General features: G+C 34.2%; 1 protein-coding gene across 1 annotated transcript in view; it reads right to left on the bottom strand.

Annotated features, from left to right (window-relative positions):
* The window catches only part of LOC106461456, an 89,319-nt gene that overhangs the window by 21,449 nt on the left and 51,250 nt on the right, over positions 1-16,620 (bottom strand). The window contains exons 2-3 of the mRNA XM_013921278.2: positions 7,663-7,797; positions 978-1,040 (exon numbers count right to left, since the gene is read on the bottom strand). Coding sequence (XP_013776732.1) covers positions 978-1,040; positions 7,663-7,797 — 198 coding nt within the window. The remainder of the gene's footprint in view (positions 1-977; positions 1,041-7,662; positions 7,798-16,620) is intronic.

Here is a 16,620-nt window from a genome sequence, read left to right as displayed (position 1 = left end):
TTATCACTTGAAACACATCAAGACAACTAAACAAACCTAGAAACCGAATGAAATCATTGTTTAAACCACCTTTATCACTTGAAACACATCAAGACAACTAAACAAACCTAGAAACCGAATGAAATCATTGTTTAAACCATCTTTATCACTTGAAACACATCAATACAACTAAACAAACCTAGAAACCGAATGAAATCATTGTTTAAACCACCTTTATCACTTGAAACACATCAATACAACTAAACAAACCTAGAAACCGAATGAAATCATTGTTTAAACCAATCTTTATCACTTGAAACACATCAAGACAACTAAACAAACCTAGAAACCGAATGAAATCATTGTTTAAACCAACTTTATCACTTGAAACACATCAAGACAGGTAATTCTGTATTTTTTTGTTTCCTTATTTGTTACGAAGCAAAAAGTTACATAATGCGAGTATCGGAGCCGGTGTAGATAATATTTTTTTTTATATAATTTACAAAACCAATAGAGGGACAACTACTTGAATTTTATGTCGATGTTTTGGATCAAATTTCAGTTTTTTGTTTCTCAAACAGTCCTATAGTTTGTTCGTTCGTTCTGAATTTCGTACAAAACTACCAGAGGGCTATCTGCGCTAGCCGTCCCTAATTTTGAACTGATAGACTGGAGGGAAGGCCTAGTCAACATCACCCATCGCTAACACTTAGGCTATTCTTTACCAACAAATAGACCATTTATATCATAACGCCCCAATGACTGAAAGGGCGAGCACGTTCGGTGACAGGATTCGGACTCGAGTTCCCTAACCACTTGACCATACCAAGGCTAAAACACGTCTGCCTACAGTCCGTGAAATAATACTTAGATGTCTGACGGAACTTGGTTTGAAATCATCCATAACAATTAACAAGTAACACGGTGATATTAGCCTAACCTGAACATCGCTATAGAATAAATTTAAAATATTACATAAGAAAATCGAAACTCACCGAGTACTTTCCTGGCCTGAAACACTGATGGTGTGTAGGTAAAGAGGAACCCACGTTATCCAACTAAAAAATGAAAATGAGTAGGCATGTTAAAAATATCATAAAAAAACTGTTCATTCTTAGACTGATCTATATATAAAACTCAAAATCTCTCTGTTTGTTTGCTTGCTTGTCCGCCGCGTTCATGCCACATTTCCTTCACGTGAAGGTGCGCAAAACGACAATTTTTCGTTGATACACACGTCTATCGTCTGCTAGCCGAACCGGTAATTTTATCGTTAACATGTACAGTACACGAATAAGTTCTATGCAGGCCTGACATTTTTTTTTATAAGTCTGAGTTAACACTTAATTTAGAATATAGCATTATAGGCCTATTTAGTTATAGATTATTAATCATACATCTAATAATACGTTATATATTTAACCTCACACACACAAAGGAAATGTATGCATGATTAGAATGTTCTGTGTGAAAAAACAAACAGTAGGCCTAGCCTATAAAATAAATTCATGACGTCCACCATAAAATAGACTACGAGAAAAAATAAGGCTTACATTATAATACTTATTGTGTAAAATGAGATTAAAATCAAGTCAGCCAATGTATTTTATTCTACCTTTTTTTCTCCCGATGGTTCAATACCTTGAAGTGGATTTTTTTTATACGTTATAGAGTACAATATTGTATTTTGTTTGTAGTATATTTCATACATCAATGTGAATACGGTATCGTATTAATAAAAATACATTAAATTTACATTAAAGCAAATTCCACATAATACATATTTACGTATGAAATTTTAGTATTTGTGGAGGGGGGGAATAGAGCTAGGCTTATCCTGTTCACAAGAACAGGTGCTCATACGCGTATAAGAGAATCTAAATATTCTCCATAAAGGCCTATTTATCCTTGCCAGTGAAGGAAAAACAAAAACATCGTTCATAAGGAAGCCCTGATTTAAAATATGTTCGTAGTTTATTTTGAAATATCAAACCTAAGGTTGTTTTTTTTCTCTTTTCATAAATTCACAAAATATTTTTCACCTGGATATATGGAACTGGGAAACAGAGAAAGTAGGTTTGTTTGTTTTTCGAAAACCCGGGCATCACCAGGTAGCGCTGTTAGTTATCTATATATACAAAGGTTGGGTTCGTTATATTAAAACGATTTTGGTGCATCACCTCATAGTTACAGTCCATCCCGCTACTTCTGGTCATAGTCCATCTGACGATCGTTCATCTGGGCAATAGCATGTAGTGTAGTTTTCATTGCAAAAGGCTCCGTCGTAAGGCTGTCATGTTAAAATCATACCCTTCCTCCATGCTTGGTTTCCATAAGGCATCTACTGTGTGAGAAGGATGATTTCCCAGTGCCAATTTCAGCACTGTGATTACACGAAAATCCATAATTGCTGCGTTGAGTATATCTTTGCATGAGAAATAGCATGAATACCCATTTCATTCTCCAGCTGCTTGAGGTATGCGACGGTTGAACAGGAAGTATGGCTGAATGTTTTATCATGGTGAACCCATACCCTATTGACCTCGTTTACACACGGTGATCCTTCTGGATTATGTTATGTATTGCTATCTGGGACAGCTTTTCCCATTGTCCTGCAGATACTTGTGGATTCTCACCTGTTACAAAACGCCGAACATTGCTTACCACGGCTACAGTACGACTTTTTGCTGGTCGCTTTCTGTATGGACCTGGGACCCCAAGTTGATCCATAATCGTTTGTTTTCCAATGCCATTAAGAACAAGGGATATATCACCGTCTTGGAAATTCTAAATTCTCCATCTGAACACATCTTTATGATCCAAGTGTATGGATATCTTGCTTCGGGAAAATACTATTACATACCATTCCCGAAAGCGACCAATTACGGTGGCATCACACTACCTACAAACGCTAAACAATGTCAAAATGTAATCCTGATATATTCCGTTCCACCACGACTTGTTGTGTTGTGCCATATCATTAACACTGAAAATGTTAAAGACATGCACGCGAACCATGATTACAGACCAACAAATGAGCTACAGACATAATATGATATATACATTCACGCTAGGGTAAATGTGCATATTTGGCGGCTACTTTACACATTAAGAAGTGTTTCGAGAATGTGCGTATTCTCTGTTGAATAATGAGGTTTCGCAAATTAACTGGACAATGTGCACATTACCCAGCGGAAATTGTGTATATTAACCAAGGCACGCTCACCGCAATAGTATCATGAAATGAATTTGTAAGTAAATTTTTTTAACCATTCTACGTTGATTTAGGCGTTTTGTACTCAAGGCTCTCACAGCTGGCTCCATCTTTGGTGAATTTCAATAACTAGTCACGAAGATCTTTTACACACGTGGCGTGAAAATCAAAACAGACAAAGAATCATATTAAGAATAAATCAAACCACACAGAACCAATAGTGGACTTCATTCTCACCACAAGCAACCAACGGTGGATTTCACTTTCAATAAAAACAACCAAAGACAGATTTCATTATTACTACACACAACCAATGGTGGACTTTATTCTCATCACTAAGATGCAACCAACGGTGGACTTTACTCTCAATACAAACAACAAACGATGGACTTTATTCTCATCACCAACAAGCAACCAACGGTGGACTTTACTCTCACTACACACAACCAACGATCGACTTTACTCTCAATACAAACAACAAACGATGGATTTCGCTATCACTACACACAACCAACAGTGGACTTCATTCGCACAAAAAGAAACTCCAAGTACTAAAAGATTAATAATTAAAATGAAGACAGTTGAGAAAACATTTTAATTACTATGTTCGAACATTTCGTAATAAATTCACCCCATCTTCCAAAACGTTCGAACATTCCAAATAAAATGTTTTAGCAACCGTCTTATCTTTATTATTAGACTTCCGTCCCCCCCCCCCCCGATCAGGGAAAGATTAAAAAAAAAATTAAATTCCGCCTCTTGCAACTAAATGGCCTTGGGGGGTGTTTTTGTTTTACTTTTCCAAAGAAAAAAACCCACTTAGGTAAAACAATACACTAAGACCTTATTAAGTTATTGATTGTACTTGCCCAAAGAAAGGGTAATTAAAAATTATCCTTCTTATTTTTTTAATTATTATTGTACAAAAAAAAAAATAAAAAATTAAGCAACGATAAACTTATATTTACTTCTTGGGCAAGAAGTAATTAATTCATTGATAAACTTATATTTACTTACGAACATGGCAGCATTAAGGCAGATACTTTTTTTTTTGCCACTTCCACGTGATCGCTCCAGAAATTAAGCCTTTTGTATTAGTTATGTAATTAATCATGTGATTAGTCACGTGATCGCTCATCGCTCGTGATTGGTATCTCGACCTGGTGCGGCGGGTTGCTTCTCTCCCGCATTACAAAATTAAATAAAAACATAATACATCAATTTTTTATAGTCGCTTCAGTTCAATGTTTCTTAAATTTGCCGCCGTCGGCATCTGCCAACACTAACGAGTATATGTAATATTCATTCATCTTCCGTACCAGTAGGGACAGCGGTAAGTTCACGTATTTACAATGTCAAAATCCCGGGTTCGATCCCCCCGCGAAGAACGCAACTTTGGTCTAAAACAAACAAACAAAGCAATCCCTACCAGAAGTGACATTTTAATACGAACAGAAAAGTTTCAGATTATTTTTACACAAACGACGAATATACGCGTGCTGTTAGTTACAGGTCATCTGGTATTAACATCTTAAATGTCTGCTTATAAAAAGTGTCCATGAATTGTAGAGTATCAGTTAGCAGAGAATTGCAACAAGAAACGTACTGATACACTGCTTTACTTACTCTTAAGCTAATGTTTCCGTAACTGACATGTGCTGATAATTGAAATGTGTAAGTTTGTATTGTTAAATGTTTTCTCGTAGTCACAAAATAGAGAATTTTTTTTTATACTCCCATTTGTATTATTATTTCTCTTGAATAGTAGTTTTGGAAGGTTTTAATTATCTTCGCGTTAGATAACCCTATACAGTCAACCCACCGTTTCCTGTAACTCTGGTTACGAGTCAATCTGTACATTATTTCACGATCTAAGATCCTAATCACTAAGGCACATTTCCCGTTGGTTTATTCAAAACTTCGTTGGTCCCCAAAACCAACAAAAGAAACCTGGAGTGCGCAGGTGTGTTTCTTTTCAAGCTTCACATTTCCACTTAGAGAGACCGGAAAAGACAGCTTGCTATTTGAAGAAGTTGAAATTTTCGAGTCGATATTGACGTATTCGGCTTTTATCACAACCCTAGAAAATCGATCATAAACAACACTAAAAATATCATTATCTCTTCAATACTGTATTTCATTTCATTTTCCTTTATCCTGCTCCTCGCGTAATAGATCTGTCATAACAGTAGTCACCATACACATACTCGAAACAACTTCAAAGCAATCATTTTTTTTTGTTTCAATAATAATGCTTAACCAGAAAGCTTCTGTTTAGTGCAAGTGATATCAGTACTTTGTGATATGACAAAACGAAAAAACTTAACACTAAAACGTTAAAAAAATATATTTAAAATGAAAATAAGAAGCACGGTTTAAAAACTGATCGAACTGTATACACCTATTAATTCCTTTGTTTTTTTAACGACAATATTTTATAAAGTAAAAGTATTTGTCCAATAAAGTTTGTGTTTAATTCATTCTGCAGACAGATGATTATAAAGAAAAACATACTTTTAAAACTATCGTCCTTCAAAAACTACTCTTTTTAAGAAATCAACATTTTACCAGAGGCATACTGAAAATCATGTTTCTTGCAATATTTGCTCAATAAAATTTCCGTCACAAGTTTTAATACTCTTAAAAATACAAATAGGTTTACAAACACATGAAATACTTTTTTTATTATTACAAAATAATTTAAATTTGAGAATTTAAAAACCTGCAAATAGGGTCGTAAAAAAAGTAAGGAAACAAGGCTGGAGGTACTGTAAATATTATTTAATGTCAAACTATAAACCCCTATGTGGCTCCATGCTGTTACCTAAAATTACATTTGGTGGAGTCAAAATAGAGATTTGTAGTTTGAGTAAATAATGTCTCCAGCATCCCCAACCTTGTTTCCTTACTTTTTTTTTTCCTACGATCTTTATTTGCAGGTTTTTAAATTAACAATTTTTTATTTATTTTATTTTCTGGCTTTTTTATGCTCAACTTGATTGGTAGCTAACTTTATACATTGTAATGATAATAAACATAACTAGTAAAATGTAAAATATTAAGCTGCAGCTGGAGATTTGTTTGAGAATATAGTAAGCATTTATAGTTTTTTGTGTAACTAAATTCTCTGTATATAATCTATAACAATGAGCAAACATATGCCTAGACTTAAGACACAATCCCACTAAGTGTGTGCAAAATTTTAGCGATAGAACAGCAACCAGTTCAAATAAAACATATACGTCTAAAACATTACTTTAAATAAACCGTCTTTTAAAGTAGGCCCCCAGTGGCACAGCGATATGTCTGCGGACTTACAACGCTAGAAATCTGATTTCAATACCCGTGGTGGGCAGAGCACATATAGCCCTTGGTGTAGCTTTGTGCTTAATAACAAACAACAAATACAACCAATAAGGACGTCCCAATGACCCAACGGGAAGTCTGCAAGCTTACAACCCTAAAAATCTGATTTCGATACCGTTGGTGGGCAGAGCACAGATAGCCCATTGTGTAGCTTTGTGCATAACTACAAACAACTTTTAAAGTAATTATTCTACGAATGTATGTAATAAAATTTAATATTACGTGTACTGATTTTTTTTACTCCTTCACTTCATACATAACATAGGGATTAGCTCTCTAAAAACAACGATTGTATGGTGTACAAAGCATTGAGTATCTACATGTTACAGTCATCTAATGTTCATCTATTACTGGCTGGTAATTCCTGTTTCACCCTGTACTTGAACTTTTAAATGAACACCAGATATTCCTAAGAAAGCTAACTTCAAGGGGTAATGATAACATCGCTTACACTAGAATTGCGATATTTTTATCTTATGTCAAATATAGAAAAAACAAATCGACTTTTAAGTACCCTTACGAGCTTTGCAGTACCTTATTTAGTAATCTATAAAAGGTTTAGGTGCAATATACCATGCCGTTTTTATTGTAGGCTGGTAAGAAAATAATAAGAAGAAGAATAATTTAAAACTGGCCGTCTTGAGCGGAATTTCTTTTCCTTCCCTAACATACATGCTTTTTTATATGTGTACAGCCTTAGCTGTCAATAGCAAAAGTTTTAAACTGTTGTTTGAACTGAATCTTTACTGTTTAAAGTGCTATTGCCCGAACGTTGTATTAGGGTTTGTTTGTTTTTTTAAATTCCTTACGGTCCCTATTATTGAACCACTATCGTGGTTCACGATTATTCAATCTAAACCTTAAACAAACATCAAGGTTAAAACTTGAGGCGCCTACTTTTAAAATGTTAAATTTGAATTAGGTCTCTTTTGCTGTTCAATAAATGTCGTCAATATAATTGTAGGAAAATAAAGTGAAATATCAAGCATAGTGCCTAATGGTTAAACTGAATGTTATATCGTACATCCATTATTACAACATTTAGCTTACAAGCTGTATATAGTTTGATACTATTACGTCTGACAGGAGATTAAGTTTACCGGAAGTGGAGGTACGTCGATGACGACACGCCGTCGCCTGAGCTCTTCCAAGCGTTCGACAACATCCTGGTAATGAGTTCGTAGTTCTTCCGAGTACCGCTTGGCGAGGGTTTCCAACTCGCCACGTGACCCGTCCTGTAATGGAAAACGGCGACATAGTTAGCGGTGACGTTAAAATATTAGCCAACAATAGAACTATTCATGAATCAGTATATTTGTCACGCACTTATTTGAAATATAAGTATGGAAACGTCTATACGCTAATTTACAATTTCACATGAGCGCGATCATTTTAAAGCGTGCCTCGTGCTTAGACCAGGATGGCATCAGCTGTCGCAGAACTTACAAGGTCAATGGTGCAAAAAATCAACACGGTAATGAAGCATGAAAGGAGATATAAGTTCAAGGAAAGCACACATTAGTAGATGATCAAGATATATCACCCGGCAATAACTTTTAATAAAAAAGCTGAATCTAAAAATCACCATAAAAGTTCTTTTTAACTGCCTGTTTTATGATTCAAAAAGTATTTGTTAAGACCACGTCCTTAATCTTCATTTATTCAAATTAAGCTGTAAATTAGAGTTAAATTTGGCCCATCTGTGTGTAAATACGTTTAACTGTTAGGCTTAGGCTAATATGTATACACACAGTAATTTTTAGGAGTTCTATTTAATAGTTGCAGATGAAGAGCTCATATGTTTATGATAATAAATACAGTTTACTAATTTCGCTATAATATCAAGGTTTGAATATTAATATTAGCCTAACTGACAAACAGTCAAAACCACTTAACTAAAACATTGCATATACAAGTAGGTTGAAGGCAACTATTTGTATGTTCTAGGCCTAAGTAACTGCACTAACAAAACAGTTAATATATGTAATATACAAGTAGGTTGAAGGCAACCATTTGTATGTTCTAGGCCTAAGTAACTGCACTAACAAAACAGTTAACTTAATATATGTATCATCTAATGATACAAAATTTGTTTAAAAACTTATGTTTAGGTTTTACATTATTACCATAACTTAAGAAGGATACGTCTAGTTTGACCTCACTTATCTTATACTCATGATACTGGGCTTGGTGTATCTAACTTGTGCCTAAGAATTACTCGGGTCTTAGGCTAAGCCTGTACTGTTAATTTTAAAGTATATACTAACTGGAAGATATAATACGACAAGAAAAATCTTGATTTTAAAACGAGATTGAAAATTTCCACAAAATTTATAGTGATTAAGCTGCGTTGTGTCATCAGTTGGGAACCTTACTGACAAAGTCTTCTGAAGGTTTATTTCATATGACTAACAATTCATGACCTTATGCCTGCTTGGAGTTAGACTACTTAGGCCCCAATCGTTCGACTATGTATTGATCATATTAACAGGCCTAATGCAAGCTATTCATTCTAAAAACTGTTGTAATGTAAAAACTTAAATGAATTATTTACATATATGTATAGATTAACATTAGTTTAATCTCACACCAATTTTTCTCGCACTCTTATTAAATATTTAGCAGAAATCTTAAGTTATGCATATTACTACTAACTTTTAACCGTACTAGTGAATGGCTTAAGACTTTGACTATCTTAATACTACGCCATGTTTAAAATACAGTAATCTTACGCAAACGTCATTTAGATGGGACCAAACAGGTAATACCACCAAAATTAATACAAAAATAGTTATATTTCAATGACATTATTTAATAACTAATATAAGATTAAGTATAAAATTTACAATTATGGTAATTATTTTGAAAAAATTACAAATTTAACATCTCAGATTACTTCATTAAACAGCTATTGGTAAAAACTATTCAAAACAAAATATAATGGGATCACGATAGACATACAATGGTAGAATTAAAGAAAAGTCAACGTGCTGAAAATGAGGTATTATTTTAACTTACATGACCTAAAAATAAATGTGAAGCCCAATCTATCATTCGATTTACTACTCGTCATTGAGCTTTAACTGTTTCGGGGAATTCCCAAAACAATTTGTCTAACTGAATAATTCACAAGAATAATCACTAGCATCAATGCTACATATTCTTGAAGTTCCTATATAAATACAAGATTACTGTGGAAGTGAAAGACATTTCAAACACAATACAAATAAATTATAAAGTGGTTTAGCAAAGGAAACCTACTCCACAGTAAAAGGTCTTCTCCAGTTTTGTTTCATTAATTTTACTCAAACACATTTTATAAAACTACCTTTCACAAAAACTACACACTATTATTATTATTATTTACTTTTTGTGTGAATTGTCATTAATTTGAAAATAAGTGTCTCAATCCTCAATGAGTTGTTACTGAATGATCAATAATTATTAAAATTCACGTGGAAAATCAATAATTTACAAAAGGTACTGATGAAAAGTTTCGCATTAATGGCCTTTTTAAATTTTGGTTGTAACCGACAGGGAACAGAGTTGATCTTTTTTTTTATAAATCTTTATTTGAACTGTTTAATTTCAAAGCCTCAAGAAACAAAGTATTGTAATACAACTTCTGTCATCAATTGTCCAATTTTATCTTTTAATTTCATTCCCGTTAATCTAATTAAATCCTAGAAATATTCAAACCAATCACTGTCTAGCATGAGCTGAAATATACGCCGGTCTGTAAGTAACGACAGATCGAAAGTAAACCAGGAAAATATAACAAACCTCACTGTTCATTTTACAAAATTTTACACGTATTTGTCTCTTTGAAAGCTTTACTAATTTAAAAACAGAACTGAAGGCTTTGTCAATTTAAAGCCTGGGTGTTAGATAATGTTTCTCTATGAATGTCGTAAAAAGCGAAAATATTTAGTGAAGGCTACGTCTTACAATCACAAAACAGTCAAAGTAAACACACATTGAGTTGACAAGCATGTTCAGGCAGCTTATCACAGCCCAAAATGGTCTGACAGAAAAACACACAAAAGACACGCAGTCTGGAAGAGATTTCTTCATACTTTGTTTTCGATAACTACTACGAAGTGTAAGTAATATTGTTTCGAACTATCCACGAATCTCAGCAGGGTCAGTGTGAGACCAGTCTCCTACAAAACCCATTAAGTAGTTATTTCTGAGGTGGACAATGGATTACTGTTAATGGGATGGTCTCACACTGACCCTGCTGAGATTCGTGGATAGTTCGAAACAATATTACTTACACTCCGTAGTAGTTATAAAAATAAAATATGAAGAAATCTCTTCCAGACTGCGTGTCTTTTGCGTGTTTTTCTGTCAGACCATTTTGGGCTGTGATAAGCTGCCTGAACATGCTTGTCACACTATGTGTGTTTACTTTGACTTTTTTTGTGATTGAAAGACGTAGCCTTCACTAAATATTTTCACTTTTACGTCATTGATAGAGAAACATTGTATAACACCCAGGCTTTAAATTGACAAGCCTTCAACTCCATATTAAGTATCTTGCCCATCTTATTTAAGTGTTTGTCTTTGTAAGCTGAGTTCTTGAAATTTCATTTAAATTTCACCAATAGCTGCAGTTGTTTTACGTCTAGTTAAAATTTCAATGGATTGACTTCTTGATGAAAACTGAAGAGCGATGATATTTTGAACCATATATATATTAATAATCATAGAATCTCCATTCTACCTTTTCATCCACTGGTGAACTTTTGGCGAAGATGTTGACTTATTTGAAATTTTTGTGAACATATTGTTACGTATCTGCTTGCTTGATAATTTCCCGTAAAATTTCTTTCCGAGAAACTTCAGCGATACAAGTCCTTTCTTAAATAAAACTAGTTTATTCTTTCTCAATACAACTTTGCAATACAAAGAATTTCCACAGGCACTTTAACTTACACACACGTTATAATTCACAATGATTCACGCACTTTACTTACAGTCACTACCGCTCGCTTGACTCAATTATCTGTCTATCTGCCATTGAATCTCCGCTTTATTTGCCGGGCTTATATACCAAAATAGAGGGCGCCTAGAAAAGACTAGAGTTGCCAGGAACAGTCATGATCCTTCTAGAAACTCCAGCGCGCATGCTTCCAGAGTCACGTGACTTCCGCTGTAGTAACAATATCATTCAGTTTTTCTTTGTAATAACCGCCATTTTTCTTAATGAACTATGAACACCAGGTCGTAATATCAACCCTACTCCAGGCTGTACACGTATTTGCAGTACGCCTACAGTTAAGACTGATATGCCCGAAACGTCGCTTCAAATAATCTACTTTTTTTTAACATTCGTCTGCCAGTATTTTTTTTTATTAAATTCAATCACACAGGCACCCAAAAATCATGAGAGTATTTCGATAATGTTTAATGACTGGTTAAAGAAAGTTGTGATAATAATCTTACAATCTATATAAGAAACAATATCCATATTTAACAGCAAATATAAATTAAATATGATACTCTATGCATTTCTACTATTACGTGTGGCCCTACTTTTGCAAATTCACGTCTCATCAGAGCATATTTTACTGTTTACATTCCACTGCAGCTTGTGTCTTTTTGTTTTATTCTTTTGTCTGTCTCAGCGGTAAGACTGAGGGCTTATAACAATAAAAATTGGATTTCAATACCCGCGGTGGGTATAACACATTGTTCAACTTTATGCTTCAAACAAACAGTCATATAGGTAAATTTATTTTTGGTGAACTATTTATGTGACTTAACCTATACATTTCGTGAGGTAATCATACTACTTTTACCCCCTTTCTTTACTTAAGTAACAATCCCCCTGAGGGACAGCGGTAAGTCTACAAATTTACAACGCTAAAATAAGGGGTACGATTCCACTCGGTGGACACAGCAGATAGCCCAATGTGGCTTTTCAATAAAAACCACACACCATCTTAAATAAAAATAACACATCTCCACGCTTTTAAATAATAAACGGTGGTAAACACTACAATAAACTAAGCCTAATTACCAAAGCAACTGGGATTTATGCAAATTAAATTTTTAGAGAACTTGATAAGTTTAGCTGCCACAAAAAAAAAGAGAGAGAAAAAAAAAAGCTTAATATGTTGTTTAAAACTTTTTATTTGCAAAGGGGGCGCATGCGTGAAACAAAACAATATTCCCGTGAGCACTACGAAACGTTATGACTAGTGAACGGTGAAGTCTCGCTGAAGGCACATACTTAAGTCTCTGATTAACAAACTGAAATAGCGTACACGGTTTCCATGGTAACCTAAACTACACATTTCCGCCCACTTTGGCCTCACCGTTACTGCTAATAAAGTATTCAGGTCTGCTCGTGCATGCAAAGTGATGTGTATATAGTTCTGGAACTGAAGGAAAAGGCTATTTCACGTTTTATTTCTTCGAAACTATAAATTTTTAAGTATTTTCGTGTCTTCCTGGAGGACGCTTTGCTAATATTACAATGAGAAAAATTACGAAGAGGTCACACGGAGAAGTAGGTCGTAACAAAGCTTTCGCCAAACTAAAGTTTTAACTATTTCAACACGAGTCAATCTGTCGCATGTGCACCGAAGTGGCAGAAACTGAACTTGTTTTCACATTTCCAATCGTAAATTTTTATTCTTGTTTTATCTGAAGTTTAAATTCATAAAGTTTTGTAAGTCAACAATTCTTTGTCATCCTAAGTATTGTTACGACAACGCAGGTCACGTGACGCTCGTATCACGCCACTTCCTTCTCGAACCTTCATGAAATGTCGGGAGACTATTAGATTGGAGTAGTCTTGTATATATAAGACCGGCCAAGAAGCAACGTAAGGTAATGAGTAATTGAACTGCGGACAGAAAGAGAGAATATTGTTGAGCACGTGAGAAGTTCGTTGTGAATTACAGCGTTTGTTATAGCGCGACTGTTGAAATTAAGTGTATCGCAAAATTGTATTTAGAAAGAATAAACCAGTTTTATTTAAGAATAGGACTTGTATCGGTAAGGTTTCTTCGGTAAGAATTTTTACGGAAAATTAACTAACGAGACGAGGAGACGTAACAGTATACTGCAGAAGTTGTACATTCCGTGAAGCTTTCATTCGAAAACTAAAAAAATCATATAATTTATACCACAAATGGGTGACTTCCTTTGATCGGAAATTAATATTAATTATGAAACTAATGGCTGTGTATGAAATTAAATTACCAAGCAACGTTTTTTGGTGCAAAGAAGGAATTTAATACAAGTGTTTTATGTCAAGAAACGTAAACGAGGTGACCTTACAGTTCACGGACAGCTAAACATGCACGTTCATCGTCAGAGGTGAGAAATTCAAATTACACTACAGGATGGCCTTAATGAGTAATGAAACAAAATTCTTCATTCAGAATATTATAATCTGAATGTTCACACGTTTCTAGTAATTAGCGAATATTACTCCGGGTTTTTTTTAACTCTTACCTTTAAATTTACGAAACAAGCAGGGTCACCTTTTTTTTTTAATTTCTTGCCATAATAATAATAATACTTGGATTAAAATTCTCCTCGTGTGTCTGTATAAATTACACAACACAAGTTTAACATCTAACGAAAGAGGGCGTAAAAATAGAATCTTCTAAGTTTGCTAATATTCCAGTATAACTCTTTAGACAACAAGACTAAGAATACAAAATGTCTGAAGGACTTGTCTGGCTCTTTGAACAGAATAACAGGACTTATCGTCCACACAGCTGAAATTGAGCAGTATGTTCCGCAGAATGACATCTCGAACCTTGGTCTCTTCGATACGCAATCCAGTACTCGGATCACTGGGCCACAACCGGTCCTTTATGAAGAGTTGTGTTAATAATTAAAGTACTCAGTGAAATAAATGTTCCTAAAAAAAAAAGTCATTAACTACTTGTTAACTTATACATTTAACAGAAAAACAAAGCATGAATGCTTCATATAGATAGCCTAATAAAATCTTTAACAAGACAAAACTATTTTCAGAAGTAGAGGGTATAGTCATTTAATCAGCGAAACAATTATAGCAACATCAGTGGGTTTATAAACTTCAATCGATATAGGTTATCCAGAGCTCTTACTTGTTGCCTCTGTTGTTCTAGTTCAATACGAAAACAATACCAAAAAATTCCTTACTTAAAACAAAAGGAGACGATAATGTACGCTATCATTTACACGCTATTTTGTCTAGCCGCCATCAAAGACATGTGCCTAAAGATTTCGGTGCTAATGAGCTGGGACTAGAAGCACCTGGCACGTGCCACGAGCTGGCAACTATTAAGAAAACGGTTAAGTGTCAAGATAAGATTCCGCTCTACTGACGATTGCTTTGGAAAGTAATCGATTTCTGTTCCCTTAACAACCGACCTCCAAGAAACAGATGACGAAGAAAATTGTCAATTGTTTCCTAGAAAAGCAAACAATTGTCCAAACTTCAATGCTTTTCGTAACTTTTTTTTTTGGTTCTTCTTCTGTCATCAAATGTTTTAAAAAATATTTTTCAGTCATTACAGTCATTTATTGTACTATACGTATTTACGATGTTTTATTGATGTCTATCAAAAAGCAAACTTAAAACTGGGTGTCATCTCACAGTTTTATTAATGCCGTTTATATCTACATCTGTATCTTTTGTAACCTTTTTTTTTTGTTTACTGTTCAGAACCTTTATCGTGAACTTAACTTTAAAATATGCTCGTTTACTTATCAATTCTTCTTGTGATGTCAGGGCATTTTCACTTTCATTTTTGGCATCTGTCATAATTTCATGACAAAACGAATACTGCCATAAAGCTACAGGTTTTTGTTGGTATAAATGAAGGATCCCAGATTTCCGACAAACCAACAAATAAATAAACCAAATCATTTACATCATCTACACGCGGAAAATAAACATAATCCTCATCACACGATGCACTTTTAATAAACTTGTATTTTGAACTTGCTAATCATACTCTAGCAAACAACTTCTTTATAAACAAATTATTTACAAACAGTTTTAGCGGCTAGTTTAATGTTCAACTCTGTGCAAATTACATTAGCATTACTGCTCATTAATATAAGTAATAATAATAATAATAGTGGGTTTGCTTTTAGAAGTACAGTAATGCGACACACCAAACTTTGAGATGTCACACGTGAATAGCCAGTTGTTGAATATATTCATACCACCAGAATGCGCTATCCCTTGAAAAAAACAAAAGTAACTTAATTTGTTCACCAAATCCTTTAAAACTTTATGAACTTAGTATCAAAAGTAATATTTGATACACATAAGGCCTATTTTTCTTCTTCTATAAACAAGTTAACTGTAGTTTCTGTATTTTTTTCACACGTTCCTCTTGGTTTGTACACTACTGCTAGAAATTAAGGGGGGGGGGATAGATATGAAATTCTATTTTTACAGAGGTGTGGGGAGAAAACATAGATCTGAAATGTTATTTTTACAGAGGTGAGGGGAGAAAACATAGATCTTAAATGATATTTTTACAGAGGTGTGGGGGGAGAAAACATAATCTGAAATGTTATTTTTACAGAGGTGAAAGGAGAAAACATAGATATGAAATGTTATTTTTACAGAGGTGGGGGGAGAAAACATAGAACTGAAATGCTATTTTTACAGAGCTGGGGGAGAAAACATAGATCTGAAATGTTATTTTTACAGAGGTGGGGGGAGAAAACATAGAACTGAAATGCTATTTTTACAGAGCTGGGGGAGAAAACATAGATCTGAAACGTTATTTTTACAGAGGTGGGGGGAGAAAACATAGAACTGAAATGCTATTTTTACAGAGGTGAGGGGAGAAAACATAGATCTTAAATGATATTTTTACAGAGCATTTCAGATCTTTTGTCTCCCACACATAAATGCCATGGATACCATATAAACGTTGTATGCCATGGATACTATATAAACGTTGTATGCCATGGATACCATATAAACGTTGTATGCCATGGATACCATATAAACGTTGTATGCCATGGATACCATATAAACGTTGTATGCCATGGATACCATATAAACGTTGTATGCCATGGATACC

The sequence above is a fragment of the Limulus polyphemus genome, unplaced genomic scaffold (assembly GCF_000517525.1).
Source record: "Limulus polyphemus unplaced genomic scaffold, Limulus_polyphemus-2.1.2 Scaffold964, whole genome shotgun sequence".
In the NCBI taxonomy this organism is placed as follows: domain Eukaryota; kingdom Metazoa; phylum Arthropoda; class Merostomata; order Xiphosura; family Limulidae; genus Limulus; species Limulus polyphemus.
The sequence above is the reverse complement of the archived record's forward strand: the minus strand, read 5'-3'. Positions and strand labels throughout refer to the sequence as shown.